At 31.6% G+C, this 25,075-nt stretch overlaps 1 protein-coding gene across 2 annotated transcripts in view; it reads left to right on the top strand.

The window, feature by feature from the left end:
• LOC113396496 (thyrotropin-releasing hormone receptor) overlaps window positions 1-23,207 on the top strand; it is a 98,592-nt gene extending 75,385 nt beyond the window's left edge. The window contains exon 4 of one of the 2 annotated variants that reach the window (XM_064218770.1): window positions 21,795-23,207. In XM_064218770.1, coding sequence (XP_064074840.1) covers window positions 21,795-22,902 — 1,108 coding nt within the window. In that variant the 3' untranslated portion in view covers window positions 22,903-23,207. Of the gene's footprint in view, window positions 1-9,494; window positions 10,948-21,794 lie in introns of those variants that run through there. The other variant, XM_064218771.1, reaches the window with a different exon arrangement.
• Window positions 23,208-25,075: the final 1,868 nt, after the last annotated feature.

The following is a 25,075-nucleotide window of genomic DNA, read 5'->3' as shown; positions in this document are numbered from 1 at the left end:
ACTTTCTTGGTTTTTCTTGGTAGAACATACTTTCTATCTACTTTCTTTTAAAAGAATATTTTGATTTTGATTCGGAAAATAAATGTGCCCATCACGGGACGCTCGGCGGATACGAAACATCGCCAACATTTACGAACTCTGATAGAAAAATATTAAATAAATATGTAGTAAAGTAAACCAAAACAAAAAAATCAGAAGTCAAGGATTTTGTTTTTCTTATTATTATAATTATACTATAAGCACATAGTGTATCCGTGTATAGTGTGAGCGCCACGCACACACAAGACAGACACAGAGAGACCAGACAAGATCGACACAGAGAGCGGTCGCGGAAACATATATGCATAAAATATGTTATACACACATACATAAAATCACTAGTTAAAATAATAAATGAACATATTATAACACCTGTATTTAGATAAACAAACATTAATCTACGAATACTTTTATTCACATTTCGAGTTCACGAATTATTCATATACAAGAATATGGAATTCAAGTCTGTCGAGTCAACAGCTTAAAGAGGATGAAATTGCGAAGCCTAGCTACTCAAAGCTCTGCAGCTTGAATGAATGAATAAAAAATAGTTACTGTATAGATCTTGACCACGTGGAATGTCGGCAAGAATACTAGCAGCATTTCCCCGTTGAATCGCAATTTAAATCGTCTGGGCAAAAAACGCCAGTGGAGGCAAATATAATATATAATATAATATAATATAATATAATATAATATAATATAATATAATATATAATATAATATAATATAATATAATATAATATAATATAATATAATATAATATAATATAATATAATATAATATAATATAATATAATATAATATAATATAATATAATATAATATAATATAATATAATATAATATAATATAATATAATATAATATAATATAATATAATATAATATAATATAATATAATATAATATAATATAATATAATATAATATAATATAATATAATATAATATAATATAATATAATATAATATAATATAATATAATATAATATAATATAATATAATATAATATAATATAATATAATATAATATAATATAATATAATATAATATAATATAATATAATATAATATAATATAATATAATATAATATAATATAATATAATATAATATAATATAATATAATATAATATAATATAATATAATATAATATAATATAATATAATATAATATAATATAATATAATATAATATAATATAATATAATATAATATAATATAATATAATATAATATAATATAATATAATATAATATAATATAATATAATATAATATAATATAATATAATATAATATAATATAATATAATATAATATAATATAATATAATATAATATAATATAATATAATATTATATTATATAATATTATATATTATATTACAGTCACTATATTAGAGTCCAGCAAAAACTACAGTTTTCTATTATATAGACAAGTATTTTATATATCTTGATTACTAATTCAAATTGTATATTATTAAATTAAAAAAAAGTATTCTCATTTATATAAATAGATTTACTTTTATTCGAGTACGAGAGTTTTATTTATTTAATAGTCGAATGCACGAAATTCAAGTCACATGTGTAGGTACCAAATCCGAAGCGATCAAATACCAACAATTTCATTGAATTGCAACAACAAATCAAGAGTTCCCAAACTTGGCAACTCCCAAATCACAACTTCGCCACGGTCACTTCCCAAGTTTTAATTGTGTTTAGTGATTCCCAACTTTACATACAAATCTAAATAGATTTAAACCACAGTTGTGCCTTCTTATATTATGTACGTTGGTAACTGCTAACAGCTTATTTGGATAAGGTGCCAGTTAGATTATTTTTATTGATGATCTTTGTATATTTTGTATTGTACATCGAAAAATATATGTGCAAATAATGACTTGTGTTTAGTACGCGGTCGGTATAAAAAGTGTTCATTTAGTTTTTAAAATAAATAAATAAAAACTTTGTATTATTTAGGGCAATACACAGACAATACTAATCAAAAACTTTCAATGTAGCAATTTATTATATGCGATGGCCACAGATGTCTAGTATTATGTAATCTTCTTAGTCATAACTTTACAAGTTATATCATTTTTTATATGTCCGGTAGCATAGTGAGTTAAGTGGCTCCCTATTCGCCTTCGCAGGAATACTCACATTTTAGTACTTCTCTATTCAATTATTTTTAATCCAGCCACTCATTTCTATCTCAAAGAGTGATTCAAGGTCCTAAGGGAGATTCATAAGCGCGCTCTTCGCTGGGTTGAATATTTAATTCTCTCTATTCTTCCCCATCTTCTTCTTATTTAATTCTAAGTCCTTTACTGTTGAAGCTTCTGGACTTTGGAATATGAAGCGTGTTCAATCTCTAGGTATTTTTAAAAGTATGATTAAAGATTTTTATTTATCGCTTTAAAATCAATAAGCAATTGTTGTAGTTGTTACTTTGATTTTTTTTTTAATTTAGGTATTAAATAAGTTTACATATATTATACCTAATTATTTATGTTTGTATTTATTTATATTTATGGTTATGAGGGCTTTAAATGGGCATTAAATAAAGGGGATATAATCAACGGAATTCAAATAAATTTTAATTCATCCCTCGAGAGGGTAAAATTGGGGCTGCTGGGTAAAGCCAAGTTTGTCTAGTAAATATATATATGTATGTATATAGAATTTATACTAAAACCTTTTCCGAAATAGACTGGACCTTCTGGTACGAGTTTTGTATACATGTGTTTTACAAAAAAATATATATTCTTGATTTATAAATGGAAATTAATTTTATTTACAATTAGCTTAGTTTAAATAAATTGGCAATATTATATTGCGTATTTAGAATAATTTTCTTTTAACGTCTTTATGTGCAGCTGTCCGGCCTCGTGGTCGGAAAGTTTCAGTAATTAAAACACCATTATAACCGCAAACAGCTTGCCGTTTTAAATTTGTAAGCTTGGAAGGATAGATAAAATGTTTCTATTTAAATTTCAACAATAATATTGTACAATTATACGAAAGTGGTTTTATAAAAATTAAGCGGTGTAAGTTTATATAAGCAGGGAGAACATCGATTCGAAATTTGAAAAATATTGATGTGTTTTTATGTTTTGAATAAATAAATCAATAAAATAAAAAATATTTAACAAAATTGTGACAAATGTTACGATCGCTGTTATCCGGTTTGAAGGTCAGTGTAACTACAGGCACGAGGGACATAACATCTCCCATGGTCGGTGGCAAATTGGCGACGTAAATAATAAATATTTCTTACAGCGCCAATGTTTAACAGCGGTGACTTCTTATTAACAAGTAACCCATTTTGACGTCCGCCTAAATATATAATAAAAAAAATACTTCAAATAAATAAATCAAAACATTACTTCCTATGCGATTATAATCTTTATTTGGTTGAAAGTCTGTATGCAAGCCCGTCTGGATAGGTTTGAACAAAGAGTATTATTTCATATATCCCGGAACCCAAGGTTCGACGAGACTTTCCGAAGCACGGGAGTGTATTGCTACCAAATTGCTTACTTGAGACAACTAAGAGGTAACTCCTTAACTATGTTCTATTCCAATGGAAATAGGAAAAAAGATAAACAAACATTAGACTTACTTATTTCATGCGTTTTGTTAAAAACTCAGCTATATTGTGCACTACTAAGAGTTTATGATTAATATATCTTTATTTATAATACAACACTATTGCACTCAACCAATTAATTCTACTTTGATTTTAATTCCGATAAAAGTTTTGTCGCCGTTCAAAACAACAAGCGACGTTAAACAAGCTCTCGACCAATGATATCGCGTCAATTTGCTGTCGAATTTTGTTTATTAGGCTTTTTTCCCGTTATGGTTGGCATAGATTATACAAAAACGCACTTCCATTGGCTCGTCACAGGATTTGAACTTGGGACCTCCTGCTTTGCATTCTTATAGCTAACCAATAGACCGACAGTATTATATAAGATAATAGTAAATTAAACAACACAAATAACAATCAAACTTAATAAAATATTGTAAGCTATGAAAATCACCTCGTTTCATTCCGTATTCGATCCACCGAATACTTCGAGCGTAAACAGTGTCCGTGAAATATAATTAAAACAATCAAATATCAAAACAATTGATACATCTTTATCGATATCAAAAAGCAATTTATTCGAATAAACAAAACTTGCTTTTCAATTGACGCAAAGTCGACTGCCGATATTTTGTAAGTGAAATTTAATTATTTGCGCGTAAAATTGTTTTACGTTTTTATATATAAACTATGTTATTATATTTACATATAGTAGTTACTATTCGATTCGGTTTGCGTAAATATAAACGGAGGACTTTATTTGTTTATTTGGTACACAATATATGATTATACAATAAGAATACATGATTATAATATTACACATTTCGCTCACGTAAGTGTAAGCAAATAGTGCTGGTTAGGCTGGATTAGAAATAATTAATATTCTTAATTTAAAATATATGAGTTAGTAACTCATAAGACAATAAAATTAAACTATATTCTCGTTTTCATTCTCATCTCAGGTTTGATTACAAGTGTAATTGCAAGGGACATAACATCTTAGTTCCCAAGGTCGGTGGCACATTGGTCATGTAAGGAATGGTTAATATTTCTTACAGCATCATTGTCTATGGGCGGTGGGGACCGCTTACCATCAGGTTGCCCATATGCTCGTCCGCCAACTTAATCCATACAAAAAAAAATTGTTTCAATATAATGATGATACAGATTTCAAAGCTCTTAGATGAAAGTCCTTGAAGATTGGCAAAAGGGCCAAACGGTTATTCAGTGGTCACCACCATCCTTATACATCGGCACTGTAAGAAATATTGACTATGTGTACGGGACACAGTCAATGCGTCACCAACCTTGGGAACCAATGTATTATGTTTTAGTAGTAACATTGACTCACTTTTTCGAACTATTCAACAACTAGGTAGTCTCTTTGAGGATGATCCGCTGCGGCCAAAATTGGTTCGGAGGATATAATTATCACATCATTATCATTTTTATGAATAAAAATGAGAAATTTAGTACGAGGCAAGCTTGAACCTCAAGGAAGAACATAGGCATACATACCTTTTCAACCTTTGATCAGATAGTTACGGAGATAAGAACCACCCTTTCTAGTACTTATATAATATTATAAGTTCATTTTTTTCGTCACCAACTGAATTCCACGTAGGTGAAGCTGTGGGTTTAAATTTTTTTTTTTAATAGATTAAAAAATAAACATAAAACGAACGAGTAAAAGGGATTGCCGTGTGAAAGCAGCCTTAATATAATAATCTTGAAAATAATTTCAACCGTAGGAGGATAACAACAAAATTCTTTATATGATCCTACGTTTTAACAGCAAAATTAATTGATATGAATATTATATTAATGTTAAAGTAACTTCGTCTGTTACTTATACTCGCTTAAACTGCTGAACCGATATAGATGATATTTGGTATAGAGATAGGTTGAGTTCCAGGAAGTATAAAGGCTACTTTTTTTATTCAGGGTCACTCGAGGTAAAATGAGGGATGACGGTTTGTGAGTTACAGGTAATGTTGTATAAACTTTGGGCGGGTAAAGCCGCAGGTTTAACTAGTTATAATATATATTAAATATAAGTATAATAAATTACTTCAATTACTATAATTTATTGCTACAATCGTTCTCAACAATTTTTTTTTTAATTTTAATAGAAATATAAGACCGTGTAATAGAAAACAAAAAAATCAAATCAATAAGTTGAAAATAAATCAATTTAATTAATTTTGTTTTATTATTATTAATATTGTCCAATACTTGTAATACTTGAATCTTAACCGCTGATTGTTTTTTCAAATCCAGTCAAACATTACAGATTCCAATCTAATCTAGATTATAAATCGATTGGGATTAAATCTGCACATATTTAATGAAATTCTTCCAAATTTGATTCCAACACGCATCACCTACTTCTTAAAAGAATCCTTAGCCCACCAGTGGGACATTTATAAACTGTTACTTCTTCTACTTTATTATATTATTTTTATTTTTATTATATTTATTTCCGTTTATAGACGTTGTTTACCAGTCCGTAATACTGTTTAAACTTTCAGACTCAATAAATCCAACATCAAACATTCTATACATGATACTACTATTCTGAAGAATCTTCAATACTTGAACTGCAACATATTTACACAGACTAGCTACGAACAGATGCTTTATTAAATACTAACGATTCGCCCTGGCTTCGTTCGGGTGCAATTTATTAATAAAGAAAATTATTTGATTTACTTAAATATAATCTGTACCCTATACAACTCAGGACTAGTGTAGCTTTTACCAGTGATTTTTTCTTAGCTTATCCCCCTACATACAAACAAACTAATTTTACCTCTTTTTAATATTAGTATAGGTATTTAATCAATTAAAAATTTCTTCAACGTCTTATATAGAAATTTTCATTCAAACGTTACAAAAAAAAACACAATCAAATTCGACTTTGACGAATTGAAATTTTGAAATTTTAAACTTAACGCCAACTTCAAAATTTAACTTCAATTGCTTCAATAGATCGATTAATAAAAAAATACAAATGCACAATATCGAAAATGGTATTGCCATACACAAATAAATAACTTTACCTTAAAACAAAGAATAACTACTTACGTGCACATGTTCACGGATTAAAATAGGTAATTAATTCGCCATTTTCAGGGTAATTACTCTCAAAGCGTTATGAATTTAATGTACCGTTTAAGGGTTAATCCTTAAATAGTGAGGCGTGATGGGGTGGAGGGAGGTGAACGAAGATCATTTGTTATTTCATTACGATTCCAAATCTCTATGCTCCAATTATTTAATAGCATTTCGTACGGTTAATTTTTTTTTTAAGTTATATCTAATTAAACTTTTTAAGTTAAAAAAAAAACGACTATTTCAATATTTTTTATTACACCTGAGGTATTAATCAAAATGAATAATTTTATTTTAAGCAGTAATTAAAAATGATGGAAACGCTTTACGTTTTAAATAGTTAGTTTTAGATATATTTGATATATAAAATGTTATTTGACGTAAGACAGAGAGATCACTCGGCTCGATACTTATTGTATAAAGTAACGAAGTCGATATTCTATGTGTATAATATCACAATTATTTGAACGATAGAAAACAAAGTGGTTCGAATCGTTTCAAATAAAAATATACTTCATCCAAATAGGCTTTTACAAACACTCTTGAAACGTCTTTTTACAGAATTTTATTAAATGTAAATCTACCACTGGAGTGTAGTTTCTACCAAGAACAATCGGCAACAACCTCAGTAGTGTCTTGACGATATATGGATAGTATAAAACCCTTCTCAAACGGTAAACAATTAAGTTTTCGTTATTTAAAATTATCACGACATATTTCGTTATCACATTCCGAAGGGTAATTGCTAATATTACAATTTCGTTTCTAGGTAACATTATATTGAGAAAACAACAAAGTCTCGATTAAAACGAAACCTATTTTTTTTTCGAGCAAATAAATTTTGTACAAATATGTCATTGTTGTTATCGAACGAGTTCTTCTCAATGGCAGCATTGATTCATATCATATATGTGATATATAATGCTACCATAACTTTATGAGATCAAACAAATAATATCAGATAGCAAAGTTGCGACCGTATCAGTTTTGAAGTAATATTTCAATTAACGTAATTAGATTAAATTTCAAGGTCGAATTCCCTTTTAACACTTAATATAATAATACTTTTTATCGATAATTTTATTAATAAAAAAATGTTTTTAAAGAAGAGAATGGGTTTATTGAATAATTACTTGTCAGAGTAGAAAACTATATATCAGTATATATTTTATGTTTCCACTGAAAAAATATTAGATATTTTTAATATACTCGTATTCTTATTCATTAAAGTGCAAAACAACTTGAATTAAAACTCATGATTCTAGAATAAAAAAAACACCAATATAATAATAATTGTCATTCTATAAAACAATAAAATTATATTTACTCTGTGCAAAGTCGTCGAGTCGTTACTGTCCGTGATATTGGTTCAGTCCGTAAATAATAGATGGCGTTACTGGTAATATGCTTCTGATAGAACGTCGGCCCATATTGCATTGGCACATTGGCAGCTGGCACTTGGCACATTTTTCTCTTGCTCTTGAACAAATGGCTTAGAATAAATTGCTTCCTATTGAATTTTCAGTCATCTTATATTGCGTGCTATACTTACTGATATAAATTTGTCTTTTAATAAAATAATTTATTATTTATATACTTAATATCATGAGTCCTATTTTTAAAAAATCACTATAACATTTAATTTCTTTCGCAATTCCTTATTTTTACGATGATACTGATTAAAAATAAGTAACTTTGTCTCTTACAATTTAGCTACATACATAACACAGCCTTTTAAGTAGACAGTGTAAAAGAATGAACTGAATGAATGTATGAGTTAAAATTCGGTCACAGAGTCGATATAGATAATATCCTCGTATGTTTCCGGAATTGAACCCTCGACTGGAACGTAATGGTCATTAAACGCAGCCATTCCCCACCCGCGCATCAAAATATTTGCAGTGTTAGAAGTGCAATTTAAAAACATTAAATTGCAATTAAAATTTGGATCTTTATAAATAATAATTACCAGCACAAAGCTTAACAACACAAATCACACAGCACTTTGATTAAACTATATATATTAACAAACCACAAACAAACTAAAACTTCTTTAGTACTTAAATGTAGTTAGTTAATTGAAATAATGTTCGTTCTATAACAATGAATTAATCTGTGTATCGGTAGATTATAATCATCGTACTTTTACATCAGCGACTGTAAAAGAGACCTGCGATTTGATGTGTCACACTTCACCGATAAAAAGACTCGGCGGAAGTGTTGACGGTACTTTGTTATTTCTAATAATTTCAGGAGCATGAAATACGGACATTTTCTAAAAAGCTTTGAATATTTAACCGAAAAAAAAAACCCTTTGCGAAACAAGGTTCGTACATACTTTAATACATATGGCTTATGTACGGTATGCTTATATGTCTTCTGGGCACAATTTTATTTACCACAAGCTTCTTTGCACACTTTTTTCTAATTTAAATATTATTTTATGTCAACCACACCTGCCATTTACATTTAAAACCTTAATCAACATTTTTCTATCTTTATTTTCGTTACTTTTTTTTTGCGAATTTAATCTTATTTAATGAAATTTATTTACATTTTCATGTGGACAGGACTAGAAGTATCACGACGTTATGGCCTCATCTACTAAATTGTATAATTATATGAATTTTATTAAGTAAATAGCTCTAAATGTAAATGCATACCGATTATCTCTGTATTAAGTATTTACAGATGCGATCATTACGTCGTTCAATATATTAAAACGGGGCGTGTTTTTTATTGGCATTTTTTCTTCTTTTCAGTCCAATCCTGGCAATAGCTGAGATGCACTCCGTGACGAGACAAGATGGAAACTCTTACCAATGTCTCACTCAAGCCGTCACTTTCTGGCAAATCACATTCTTTGTTATGGTCATCATAATCCTCTATCTCCTGCCTTTAATCATCCTTATCGTTCTGTATACGGTTATAGCTAAAAATTTAATATCAGCCGCTTCTAAAGTAGTTCTAAATAAGACTGTAGATCCTTATAATACCAGAGCGAGAAAGCAAGTTATCCTGATGCTTGGTACAGTAGTTCTATGCTTCTTCCTCTGTTTAATGCCGTATAGAGTACTTGCTCTTTGGATTATTATAACACCATCCGAACTATCAGACAATATTAGCCCAGAAAAGTGGTACAATTTACTTTATTTTTCTAGAATTATGCTGTACATAAACTCTGCTATTAATCCTATCTTATATAACCTTATGTCTTCTAAATTTCGTATTGGATTTTGTAAAGTTTGCATCTGCTACAAGAGATCATCGGAAAGAACCCAAAACAGACGAGCTCATAGAACGGTAACTAATGGTTCCACTACAAGCAGCAGTTTATCGAGGACAACGAATAGTCTTAAAAAGCTGTTTACACACAGAAGTAGTTTGGATAGAAGCGACACAGAAGCAGATAGCAAAGATGACAAAGAAGCAACGGCTAAACCCAATAGATTTTTCGATAGAATGTTTACAAGCAAACGATTTGTTCGACAGCAATCGGCACCAGTTTGTTCCAATCCAAAAACGAAAGTCATTACAAGAATGAAAAGTGAAGGCAGTATGCTCGAATCAGAAGATAAGAACAGGGAGTTCGGAGATACCGCAAAATTTATAGGACATTCCAATATTAGTGGTAAAAATAGGTTGGATATTGAATTGGAACAGTCCACTCGTAACCACGGATCGCTGAGGCGTAGTGTTTTAATAAATAGTGCAAAAGCGAGGAGTGTGGAGGGCGACCCTAATAAAAAGTTTGTGTCTTACCAAAAGATAAAAGTTGATTGCGTCGTCGGCTTCCAAAAGTCTAAGAGTGTGGATTATGATTTTCCAGAGAGTTTCGTGTGATTGATATAGTTTTGTATAGAGAAATTTATCGTGTGAAGTTTATTCATAAAATTGTTGAATAAGGCAAAATGGGATTTTCTAAAGTTTTGCTTTCATATACGAACAGTTTTTTCTTAATATTTCTTTGTGTGGACCAAATGAACATTGAACGTGTATCAATATTAGTTGAAATGTAGTTATGTGATTTTAAAGCCATTACTGTGCCAAATAAGTTTTATACAAAGTTGAATCGAGTAGATAGTTTAAACGAATGATTTTGTAAATAAAATATTTATTCTTAGACAATTATTGTGTAGTTATGAAGCCTGATGTAATGCCTAAATTTGAATATACAAATGTATGATGTTAAGGGAATAAATAATTTTACCTTGACCAGTATGAAGATATTTTTCAGGCCATCTTTTTATAGGTAAGTAAATATAATACTCACGTGTCTTAAATATATAAACGTCGTTCTTTTTTTAGTATTTATTGTTAAGAAGCGGATATGGTCTAATAGTCACAAGTAGCGAATTTTAACGAAGATTGCGGGTTCAAAACCAAGCAAGCACCACTGAAACATGTGTTTTTTTTGTTTATTATTTAATTTGTGCTCTTCGGTGGAGAAAGCCCGTGTAAAGAAACCTGTGTGTGTCGAATATAATTCGGAGACATATGTATCCACCTACCCGCATTGAAACAACTTGGAGGGATAGGCATGAAGCTGTCATGTCTGGCCCAGCAGTGGCACTTTTACAAGCTGTTTTTTAATTTATCTTATAAAAGAAGGAAAATTAATCTTATAACCAGCAAAGGGTACTGTACCTTACCTCTACACAAAATAAATGAATTGAATGAATGTATGAGTTAAAATTCGGTCACAAAGTCAGTATAGATAATATACTCGTATGTTTCGGGTATTGAACCCTCGACTGGACATTAAACGCAGGCATTCCCCATCTGCGCATCAAAATATTTACATTATTAAAAATACAATTTAGATCTGAATATACATAAAAAATACAAATATTATGTAAATAAAAATCTAAATTAAAATTAGCTACTGCCATCCAGGCATTATATAACCTACCGCCAAGCAGCAGTACTTAGTACTGCTGTGTTCCGGTTTGAAGGGTGAGTGAGCCAGTGTAACTACAGGCACAAGGGACATAACATCTTAGTTCCCAAGATTAGGAACGGTTATTATATCCTACAGCGCCAATGTCTTTGGACGATAACCATTAAGAATCTGAGATGACATCATGCCCCTGCATTTGTTTAGTTTTATATTAGCAATAGTAACGGTTGTAGAATGTCAACTTGGCTAAGCCCTCTGGTCGCTCATTAGGCCGTCCGTATAAATGGCGACTGTACAAATTATGAACGACATACGTTAAATATATTAATTATTCCGAAATGTATAAATAAATTCAGTTGGTTTTCAAATTTCCATTTTGTTAAACTACGTGAAGTTTATCTATTGAATCTATTGAAGTAATAATCAATTTTATGCATTATTATTATACTTAGACGTTCATGACGAACTTTCGTTTTTTGCGGGATTTCATCGCCGAGTATCAAGGACCTGCGTCGATATATTTTTATCAAACAAGACCACTGTTTTATTTTTGGAATAATTTGCGTTGATATTTATGCAATTATATTCAGCGCGTTTCAGAGAAGGTTTTTGGGTAAACGTTTTTATATAACATGTGATTTAACGTATGACGAAGCCACAGCAACGCTTGGCCGGGTCTGCTAGTAGATATATATAAAGAAAAATGGTCACCGGCGGCTTCTCCCGTTTTAGGTGTTGGTCGTCATGTATAAGCATAAAAAAGTATGTCCTTCCTTGGAGTCAAATTTCATCAAATTCGGTTTGGCCGTGAAATACAAAATCACACAGATGGACAGATAGAGTTATTTTCGCATTTATAATATTAGTATATATGTATATTGATTTGATTGCGCGCTTTAAGCAAACTAGCATATAAGACATACAGCCAAATATCAACACTCAATACTTGTTTCGGTTTAAAGGGGCGTAAGATAATACTAGTATATACTACAAGGGACATAACATATTAGTTAACTCTCACCGTGCCAACATCGACAAGAGCCGAGCCGAGATGACCCAGTGGTTAGAACGCGTGCATCTGACCGATTATTGCGTGTTCAAACCTGGGTTTGCCTGGCTGCAAGCACGGCTGATTTTTCATGTGCTTAATTTGTGTTTATAATTCATCTCATGCTCGGCGGTGAAGGTAAACATCGTGAGAAAACCTGCAACCGTATGTGTCTAATTTCAACGAAATTCTGCCATATATGTATGTATCCACCAACATGCATTGGAGCAGCGTAGTGGAATATGCTCTAAACCTCCTCAGAGAGAGATGAGGCCATAGCCCAGTAGTGGCAAATATACAGGCTGTTAATGTTGTGCTAACATCTATGGGAAATGATGACTGCTTACCAGCAGCTGGCCCACCTATTAAACAACAAACCATAATAAAGCTTAATTAATTGGACACATGCCTTCATTATATAAAAAAAAAAAATACCAGAAATGGACAAATAGATTAGTGATAAAATTAAGTTTAAATACATTATAATAATAGTTTAACCTAGTGCATTAATCAGACATTTGATTTTCATAATTTCTCATGAAATTGATTCAATCCATAAATCCGCTATTAAATATAAGCTGTATATCAGATTAAAATTACAGGTAATTTTCATTTGTTTACTATTGCGTTTTCACGCAAACTGACTGTTACTTTATGGAGCATAAACGAATCGTTAGAGTTACTATTAATGTCCCGCAACACATTGATCTCGTGAATTATTTCCGTACTTAAATTGGCTTACTTTTTTCATGTATTTTATAAAGACTGATGAAACCGATTTCAACATTATCGATTTAAGATACTGTATAAATTGTGCTTGTAATATCTGATGAGTGTGTGGTACGTAACCAGACTTGCACAAAGCTCTATCACCAAGTAATATAATTTATATACTCGTAAGCCGTTACTATAATGGTCTATAAATGTTGCAGTACAGCTCTGAACCCCCTCCCACTTCTTTTAGAAAGGTTTGGAGCTAATTTCATCCACCACATGTAGATTTTATGATATTAGTTTCCTACGCTTCGGAGCAAGATTAATTAAACACAAATTTGGCACGACATGAAAAATCAGTGATGCTTGCCTAGGTTTCAAATACTCTGAATTCTGAATATGTTTTGTGCCTGTAATTTAATCATCAACGAGACAGTTGTCTGCCAAGAGTAAAGTACCGTTGAGTCGCTTCACAACAACAGCTGAGTACTAGTCCAAGTGTACTTGACACTTAGCATATTGCTTTCTAAAGTTATATTAAACCTTTTTAAAAGTTATGTTAATTTAAATTTGTTAAAAAGAAATAGTATAAATATAAAAGGTAGGTGGACGAGCAATAGGTTCACACTAAGTAGACACCACCGCCCATAAACATTGGCGCTGTAAGAAATATTAACCATTCCTTACATCCCCACGAGTCACCAATCTTTGGAACAAAGATATGTCCCTGATGCCTGTTACACTGACATACACAGTCAAACCAGAAAACAAAGCCCTAACACCAAGAGTTATTTATTGGATATATATATTTCTAGCTGCCTATTTATTTAAGGAATTTCTTCTTACAATTCGTTAAAATGACTACTTTGAATCACATTTTTACTTGCAAAATAGTCAAATTTATTCAATTGTAAAATTTTAAAGAATCGTTAAAGATCGTTTTTGTGCTAAAGGATATTACAAAACTAATGACTTCTTAGTTGATTGCAATCCTTCGGAATGAGATGATCATCTCCAGGCTTTTTTAAATAACGAAAATATATTTACTGTTATTGTATGAAAACTATAATTGTAAAAAATGCGATAAAAAATATACCCCTGAGTTTCTTACGCTGGTTCTTCTCAGGTCCGAGGTGTTAATTTCCGAAACGGTGGTAGTCATTGACTATCACCTCTTTATTGAAAAAATATATTTGAATTTACTTTGGCTGTAAAAAAAGAACAATAAAAATCTTCCTTAAGAGTTGTCAATAAACATAAACCACAATAGCATAGCGACGGCAATTAATAATTTTATTTATTTTTATATTTAAATTCGATCGTTTGTAAAGCTACCGCCCGCATACACAAGTTGCATTGTTTAAGATACGTGAATTAATGGCTCCCGTTTAATTTATCACATATTGTTCCGTACAATTGCCGAACTAGCTGTTTTGTGCGACTTGACCTGCAAAATTTTTTGCTCGGAGATATTAAATTTTAACAGCTATGACAAGTGGACGAAAGTACCTTCGCTCTGCAGATGAATATCACAATAGTGTTGCACGTTGCGCTTTATAAAAGATACAATATGAGGTACCTTATTAAAATTAGTTTCATTTGATATCTATACTGTAATAAAAAAAGTAGAATTTAGTATACAAGATCTTAGTTTTTCCGGGAACAATAATTTTTTTTTAAATTTAAATTCGGTAGACAGGCAACTGGAACACCTGCTAGTCATCAACCCGTTGTGAAAAAAAAATAGGTTACTACAGGCATAAGGGACATATTAATATATTGGCTCCCAAGTTTGATTGTGCGTTTGCTATGTGAGGAGTGACAGATATTTCCAACAGCGCCAATGTCTTTGGGCTGTGGAAACCACGTTCTATCAGGTAGCCCTTTGTTCGCCTACTTACTTCTACTACTGTCTACTATATAAAAAAAAACATACTAACCATCCCTGACATCGTCAACGTGCCTCCAACACTGAGAACTAAGACGTTACGTCTCTTGTACCTCTTGTTACAATGGCTCTAGGCCCATTTAATTCAACACAACATTGCATTTACATACACGATGTATAAGAATTAAGACACGATTCAAATATATTTAGTATTATAATCCCCAACTTACTAAACAATTCAATGTACAAACAAACAGTGTTACATTTTATATTGTGTGTTAAAAATAAGTAACCAAATAAAATAAAAAAAAAACTTAAAGTTCATACACAAGGAGACATTTAATTGTTTCGAAATCTGACTTTAAACGTTCATATTAATTCAACAATAATTCAATCGATTATGAATAAAATAGTGCCTCTTAGTGTGGTATATCAACTACCTTGATCAGTTGGTGTATTCCGTGGTCCTGGGTTCAAATAAAATCTGCTTAATTGGCTTGTATTATTTATTGCCTGAGCCGAGATGGCCCAGTGGTTAGAACGCGTGCATCTCAACCGATGAGTTCGGGTTCAAACCCAGGCCTACCCTGAATTATCATGTGCTTAATTTGTGTTTAAAATTCATCTCGTGCTCGGCGGTGAAGAAAAACACCGTGAGGAAACCTGCATGTGTCTAATTTCAACGAAATTCTGCCACATGTGTATTCCACCAACCCGCATTGGAGCAGCGTGGTGGAATATGGAATATACGTTTTAAAAAGAGTGATATTTCTTTAATAACTTTAGAATCAAAATAAACACGTCTTACGTCGGGTTACGTTCTATGACAGCTGTCTAGTGTCACCATACTTACAGAGAAGAAATCCAAAAAAAAAAAAAATCCTCTACTAAGGAGGTGTAACATTAAATAAATTAACCTAACTATCTTAGCATATACCACGTACATATTTATTTATTTTACAATGGCAACTTAATCATGACTAAACATGTCTAGAATTTTAAATTAAATTTAATAAATTAAACGCTTCATTTAAATTAAAATGAAACGATATTTTGACAGTTCTTTATAATAAGCAAAGTTTTTGCTCGCGTTTTTTCATAATGTTATTCAACTGGATTTTATTTAATACGAAGTATAATATAATATATTCGTGAATTAATTAGTAAGACTACTGTTATTGTACAAGCAGATTAAAACATAGAAACGGCCACACGTGATAAGTACACACCATTCTGTTTTTAAAAAAATATATGCTAATTAATATTTTAATATAAAACCTTTTTCAACGTGTTAGATAGCTATATATTTTTCACAAAGGGCACAAAGTATGTTACTTATTAGGCTGGTTACACACGTGGTGAGTCGTGCTTCCGTGAAATTGAAATTAAGCGGCGATTCGAGTACAAAAAAAAAATTGAATGCACATCTGTAAAAAGCCTTAGGCTATTTACACCCAGAGCCACAAAAGAAGAGATAGTCGTTATTGTGATACGCTGTTATAGTGGTCTTTACAGGTGTTGCGCGTCTCGTAGCGAATCGTCATACCACGTCAGCAACATCAAACACATCAAAAACAGAAATACAAACAATAATTTTAAAATGCATACTGTGCTGATACAAGCTTATGGTCATTGTTTTTTTTTTATTGAACAATAGACAGACGTCAGGAACGTTTAGACCCAGTCTCGGACAAAGCTTCTTATTTTAGGTAGAGGTTGACGACGCTCCGGTGCGTTTTTTTTTCTTTGCATCGTGTGTACAAGCTTAAATAATTATGTCCTGTGTTTCTTTCATCATTACATACAATGGTTATCGTTTCAGAGAATCACTTCTCTATTCGCGTAAATAAACTAATAAAATGCATTTATCTGATAAGATTATTTACGACGGCAGCCAAAGGGATCAGCTTAGTCTTTGCGATGTTTGATTGGCAAGACTGAATAAATAGAGCCATAAAAATTTGTTTGCTTATGAGAAAAAAAAACATAAAATAATGATTTGTATAATCATTTAAACATGAAAACACACTATTTAGAATAATAAGTACGCAATTGTTAGACAAATACACATTTTTCGATATCGATAGATCTCATAAAAAAACAATATTCGTAAATATTATTTTTATATCGGAATAAATTTCCACAAATATCAAAATCTCTGTACAAAACACAGTTACAAGTCGCTCTAAAAATTATGTTATCCTCGTGAACTATGACGACTACTTTCACGAGAGACGTCTACTACCTACCACCTATGTAGGTACCACCACACATCATATATTCAATCTCCAACCATAAATACTTTGTATTATTGTGTTTCGGTTTGAAGGGTGAGCGGCCAAAGTACAGGTAGAAGGAGCATAATAACTTAGTTCACAAGTTGGTGGCGCGTTGGTGTTTTAGGGAATAGTTAGTATTTCTTGGACCGCCAATGATTTTGGCCAATGATGACCACTTGCTATCAGGTGACCCATTTGTACGTATGGCATAGTTTATCAATCAATCAAAACATACTTTATTCAAGTAGGCTTTTACAAGCACTTTTGAATCGTTATTTAACAAACTATATTAAGCTATCTGTTTCATACCTTAACCTTAACAGCCTGTATATTTCCCACTGCTGGGCTAAGGCCTCCTCTTCTTTTGAGGAGAAGGTTTGGAGCATATTCCACCACGCTGCTCCAATGCGGGTTGGTGGAATACACATGTGGTAAAATTACTTTGAAATTAGACACATGTAGGTTTCCTCACAATGTTTTCCTGCACCGCCGAGCACAAGATTATAAACACAAATTAAGCACATGTATATTCAGTGGTGCTTGCCTGGGTTTGAACCCGTAATCATCGATTAAGATGCACGCGTTCTAACCACTGGGCCATCTCGGCTCCTTATCTGTTTCATAAAAAAAATTAATTCCTATCTTATTAAATTGACTATCCGCTGTAGCCAAAACGAAGTTACGACATTTTTTATTATTTATTTTAAGGAAATAAATATTAACAATGGCAAATCTTACAATATGTTGCCAGCTGTGGCGCTTATATTCCTAACGCTGCAATTTAATACAAGAACGCAATATTACAAAGTAAAGTCGTTTATCGGTGAAACAATTCCTGAGTGCATGGTACCGAGCCACACTTGCACTAAACTCTTTCTGCAAATGTGACTAAACCTGGTTCACACGACAGCAGAACTCCGCTTATACTAAGAATCAAATGGTCCGTGTTATAGCACATAATATGCACAGTTAGGGCTGGTGCACACTTGTGCGAGTTCCCGTGCTGTTTACTCGCGATAACGCGAGAATGCGTAACAATGATTTCTCCATAGAATTTCGTTCGTGGTTCGGTTCTACGAAGTAATTGATATCCTTGTGGACCAGTGGTTCAGTTTATTTGTTTTAAATGATATGACGGTGTCGTTCTTGAGTTTAAATGTTATTTGACTTACAGTTCCGTGCACAAAATTGTCAACAATGTCCTTAGTATAGGTTATTCCAACCACAAGAGGACAAAAGCCAAATAAACAACATTTGACAGCAAATTGACGCGATATCATTGGTCGAGAGCTTGATTAATTTATATGATGTTCACAATGGATTTGCGAATAAATGGCGTTTTGAACGTCGACAAAACGGTTATCGGATTTTTGGAAAATTAAAGTGGAAATAAGTAGTTAAGTGTAATAGTGTTGTATTATAAAAAATCAGCTGAATTATTAGCAAATCGCAATAAATACGTAAATCTAAGGTTTGTTTATCTTTATTCATACTTCGATTGGAATAAGCTATATATATGAGATATATGAAATATGTTTTTATGTATGAAATTTCAAGGTCATCTGAAGTCACTTCACTTCTACCCTGGCGCTCCGCTATTTTGCACTCTTAATTACATATTAAATAATTATAAATATGTGATTTGAAGAATTTTTGTTTTTGTCGTCATTAATGACAAAAATAACGCATCGGACAACCGATACATCGGACATCGGAAAAAACAATACTAATTGAGGATAAATTGTTAAAGGGCGTACAGTTCAATATCTTACTCCGAATATGTAAATTAATCGTCGAGTCAATTTTTTTTTTACTCGTACTTTCAAATCAATAGTGAATTGAATCATGAATCGAACTTATATAATATATTTAAAAAAAAAAACAATAACAAGCATTTTTACTCGTTAACTATTCTAGGTATGCAATGCTGTTTATTAATAAAATATGGAATTTTAAATATATATAATAACGGTTTTAAATATATTTAATTAAGACTTAATTAAATATATTTAATTAAGGCGTAATTAATGACTTCACATATATGTTGATTTTCACATGAATTATGATGGTTATGATGGTTACTACGAGATTCCAAAACTGATTATAACTGGCTTAGTAAAACCGGAAAAAAAATGGTTAATTTTTAATTAAAATTAAAGCCTGATGCAAGTTGCGACTATTTATTATGTACCTATATCAAGTAAATAACACAATGATATTAAAACGAAGCCATATCTATTATTCATACTAACCCATACTAATATTATAATAGCGAAAATATCTCTGTCTGTCTGTCTATCTGTGGTCAAACTTTGATGAAATTTAGTAGGTATGTAGCTAGCTTGAACAAAATACATAGGCTACTTTTTTTATACCTGACGACCAGCCCTTAAAAGCGATTGAAGCCGCAGGCAACAACTAGTGATGATATATTATTAAAACATCTGATACCCTCGGCATCTAACGGCATTAAAAAATAAAGGTCTCATATAATCACTAATAGATTGATTGCGCAGCCATTGGAGGAAGTATTGAAGCGTGAAATCAGTGATCCGAATATGTGTTCAAATGTATTCGTTCGCACAAAATAAAGATGTGCTTGTAAATGAAACGTGCATTACCGAGTAATATATGAAATTAAATTTTGCCATATTTATATTAACATTTTTGCAATGATTCACCACCTGGTAAGTGGTCACCACCGCCCATAGACAATGGCGCCGTAAGAAATATTAACTATTCCTTACATCACCAATGCGCCAACAACCTTGGGATCTGTAGTTGCACTCATCCTTCAAGCCAGAACACAACAATACTGAGATCTGCTGTTTGGCGGTAGAATTTTTAATGAGTGGTTGGTACCTACCCAGACGGTCTTGCAAAGTTCTACCACCAAGTAATACAAAAATTAGCATAAGAAAAACACATATCGTTTATCGTCGTAGCATACTCGTAGGTCCAGTTAATATATGTATTCTGTACTTAATAATATAATTATATTTATTTCATTAATTACACTATGTTTCTATTTATTTAACTCTACATTTATTGATTGGTTTTCGTTAATTATAAATTCTTTCAATAATCATCAAAAAAATATATCTATGTTTTCGTCTGCAAGGCGTCGGGTTACAGACATATTTTGTGAAATATAGTCGTCATTGTAATGAACCAGAATAGAAAGATTACTATAATACGAAGGCAAATTTACAAAATATATGTGTCAGCAACCGATCAGCAACTCCTCTTACGCTGCCGTCCATGGGCAACGGTGAACATTTACCATTAGGTGGACCTTCTGCTTGTTCGCCACCTAAAGCGATAAAAAATCAATTCTACGTAATTGTAGGTAATTTATTTCAACGGTTAAAGGTATCTCGTAATGAATACACTCGCCAATACAAATTCATTTGTTTTACATACATTTGCAAATTGATTCGATCCAATAGAAAAAGCTCGTGAAGACAAAGTACGATTTCTTAGGAACACCTTTACGCTAAAACGTAGTAGAAAACACAGTTTTTATCTGTAATTGTTTTCTGTATGTAATTCAATATGTTAAAGTAAAAAAATCAACAGTCTGTATACATCTCACAGCTGGGCCGACACTATGTTTGGGAAGGTAGGAGTTTATTTCACGACGTTGTTCCAAAGCTGATTGGTAGATACACGTCTGACAGATGTACGTTCAACACATGCAGGTTACATAAATTAAAAACACAAATTAAGCACGTTAGTGTTCAGACCACTGAGTACCAACTTGCTTAATTACGATGCGTCTTTTTGTTAAGATATCAAAAGTATTGTCACTTTAATTATAATTATTGAATAAATAGTTTCTTCTAATTTATATGGATCTGACTATAAATTTTGTAGATTTTAAATCATGCCTGTCTTTTAACTTTGAATAAGTTAAATATGAAAAGGGACCAGTACGCACAAGTGTCGTAAATTATTATTATTATTATTAAAAACGTTTATACTAAAGATAATGAAAAAATAAGTTCTTGAATATATACAAATATGAATTAAAAATAGTTACTGTATAAATCTTGACCGCGTGGAACGTTGGCAAGAATACTATCAGCATTTCCCCGTTGAATCGAAAATATATGTTTAAGAACGTAATGTTAGTAATTCTTATGCAAATAAAAAGTACTATACTAATTTATATAATAGTAAAAAAATAAATGAATTTCAGCTTATGTATTAATATGTATTTTTTTTCCACAGTCCAATATTGGGAGTGGCCACATTCACATACGAGCGTTACAACGACGGCACCGAAGTACCTGTCTGCCTCACTCAAGCGGACACCTTCTGGTCAGCATTATTCTTCATCCTGATCATCGCAATTTTCTTCATCATCCCCCTTGGAGTTCTTCTAGTCCTCTACAGTGTTATCGCAAAAAATCTCATGGAGAACCCCGCTATTATTGCTCAAAACACCAAAAACACGAATAACGCTGGTAATGTCCTTCGATACAGAAAACAAGTTATTTTGATGCTTGGTACAGTTGTTCTGTCCTTCTTCATATGTCTTCTTCCGTTTAAAGCTCTCACTCTTTGGATTATAGTGTTCCCACCGGAGACCATATTATCATTAGGCATAGACGGCTATTATATACTTCTATATTTTTGTAGAGTTATGCTGTATTTAAATTCAGCGATCAACCCGATATTATACAACTTGATGTCATCTAAATTCAGAGAAGGGTTCGTTAAGTTACTTAAAATAAATAAATTGATGAGGTGCAGCAGAAACTTAAGAGAAAATATGCAAAGGAGAGATACATTCAACACAACAACTTCTACGGGTTTCTCGAGTAGTCAGAACACATCCGATTCGTTTTGGAGGAGATACAGTAACAGAGCGTCTTCGCAGAAGTATTTTATTAATAGAGATAGTAAAAAAATGAAAGACGTTAAAGATATTTTCGATACAAAAGTCCAACAAGTCAAAGTAGGTGAAATAATAAATGTTGAAAACACTAGACGTAACAGTATGAAGTTTATATCAGCTCTGAATGAATTGAACGACACGCTGGGTGATATAATCGAAGTCGACAGTGGGACACGTGACAACATTAAAATTGCTAATGGTATTAACGATGTACAAGTAGAAGTCCACGGCAACTGCGCTGATGAAGATACAGTCAGTATAACAGAGAACAATAAACAGATACAAATACTAAATTTAGATGTTAAGACTAATAATGTGTATTCCGTAACGTTGGACGTTAGCGAGAGAGGCGATAGGAACAGGTTCGTATGCGTGCCTGCACAAGAGAGTAAAAATATATTTGTATACGACTTTAAAAGTAACGAGAGTTTTGTTTAAATGTAGCGTTTTGTATGTTAAAATTTAGAGGTGCGTTTGGCTTCGAGCCAAGTGAATCAATGCATTTAGTTAGTAACAGTATAATGTATAACTCCATGGTACGTTCCTATAGATTCCGATTTTTATACATCGATATGAATATATGACAATAGCATGTACTTGTAGGAACAAAATGTATTGTAAAATTCTATAGATTATTTGTATTTAGAATATACTTTATTTTGTCCAAAATTATTATGAAATTGTAATCAACACTGCCTTCTTATGTGCTACATTAAATAAATGTTAAAACTTTTTATTACAAACTCCTTTTATTCGTGTACTTCCTTCGCAAATTCGACAACAAAATATCATAAATAAATAAACGTTCCAAATATAAATCATATCAAAATAGTTTCGTTAAAATAATATCGAATACAAGAAAACGGATTATAGTTTCCAATAGAACCAATCACGAGAGAAAATGTCGTGACAGAAGTTGTTCGAGTTATGTTAAGAGAGAGCAAAACTACTAACAATTTTACGACGCCACGATCCTTGAAAACTTTCATTTAGAAGAAAATTACATTCAACAGGGATATAAATTGAATATAAATTTAGCTCATGTTTTAACATATTGTATACGTGTCGATCCTCGTAACATTCGAAAACTAAAATAGATCATATTTACGATTCTATAACATAAAACTATTTGTTTTATATCTAATAAATGTTTGCACTTTTCTGCTTTCGTTCAATCGATGAAATTGTTTTATCGAGATGTATACAAGTATTCGTTCTAGATTTTGAAAGAATATTGAACAGAAATTTAAATACTCAACGAGCTGTTCATGATGTTTACCTTTCATAATAAAGGTAAACATCTTAAGACAAATCTTAACTAAAAATAGTAAATAGAAAACCAGACAAGCAACACTAAATACATTTATATATACATATTATTTATATCATACTTTGTGATGAAGGACTACCGTGAGAACACATCAACCCATTTTGAAGAAGCAAGGTAAAATATGCACCAAAAATTCTCGTCAAAAAGTTGTGAGCATGGGCCCAGCAGTGGGAACTTGTCAGATTTTTAACTGATCTTTTATATTAATATAAACCTATATCCCTAAGCGAAAGGGAGGCTTATTCAAATGTTTGGTACGGCAATAGATGTTGATTGAGGTTCAGCTATGCATTTGCAATTCTCGCACTAGTTCTGGGTGTAGCCACAGAATTTTTATGAGGTCGAGCCTGAACTTCAAATGTCTGCGAAAGGACAAACAAAATTCTATTTTCGAGCTCATATGTCGAGGTATGCGCTGAATGTTCTAATCTTGGGTTCTCGTTTTCCTCTATGGGGATAATAGTAATTGAATAATTTTTATTATAATTAAATATTCTCTACATAACCTAAGTGTAAAAAGAAAAATGACAGCCAGTTAATGTCCTACTTTTGAGGCCTCTCCTCTTGAAGTTTTGGACTAATGCCACCACGCTGTTCAAATGTTGTAGTGTTTATGCGATATTTTCTTTTAATAATACATTTTTAATAATAACTTGAACTTTTAAAGAGCTTATGTTTATAATATACTGGCGGTCCGCCCCGGCTTCGCATGGGTGCAATGCTGATAATAAATATACTACAGAATGTCTTACAACTTCACAGTTTTTCAGTTATTGGACAATACAAATCGCTATGTCCCTGCGTTTTAAATCTGTAATATCTTTGAAAATATTCATTTAAATAACATACTGTAAAGGGCCATATGATATATATTAAATTCACAATGTATTTGAGGTTGAGAATTGCTTAAAAATTGCTTCGAATATAAGCCTTTATTTCCCGTAAAAAATAAAGGATAAAAAATGGTTATTGTGGGTTACCCCTAAGAGGTAGACATATACCATCGTGGACTTTTTTGAAGACCTTTTTAGGGCGTACAATACTGTAGTACATTATTTTGATCTATTTTTTAGGGTTCAGCCAGCGTTTCCAATGTAAGCTCAAAAAATGTGTTTATTTACGACATCACTTCAGAAACCTCCAAAATTATCAGTGTTTCTCTACTATATTGTGCATGCATTATACATGTAAACCGTCCTCTTGAATCAATCTATCTATAAAAAAAAACCGCATCAAAATCCGTTGTGCAATTTCAAAGATGTAAGCATACATAGGGACAGA

The sequence above is a fragment of the Vanessa tameamea genome, chromosome 24, assembly GCF_037043105.1.
Source record: "Vanessa tameamea isolate UH-Manoa-2023 chromosome 24, ilVanTame1 primary haplotype, whole genome shotgun sequence".
Taxonomy (NCBI): Eukaryota; Metazoa; Arthropoda; class Insecta; order Lepidoptera; family Nymphalidae; genus Vanessa; species Vanessa tameamea.
This window is presented reverse-complemented; position numbering and strand designations above follow the sequence as displayed.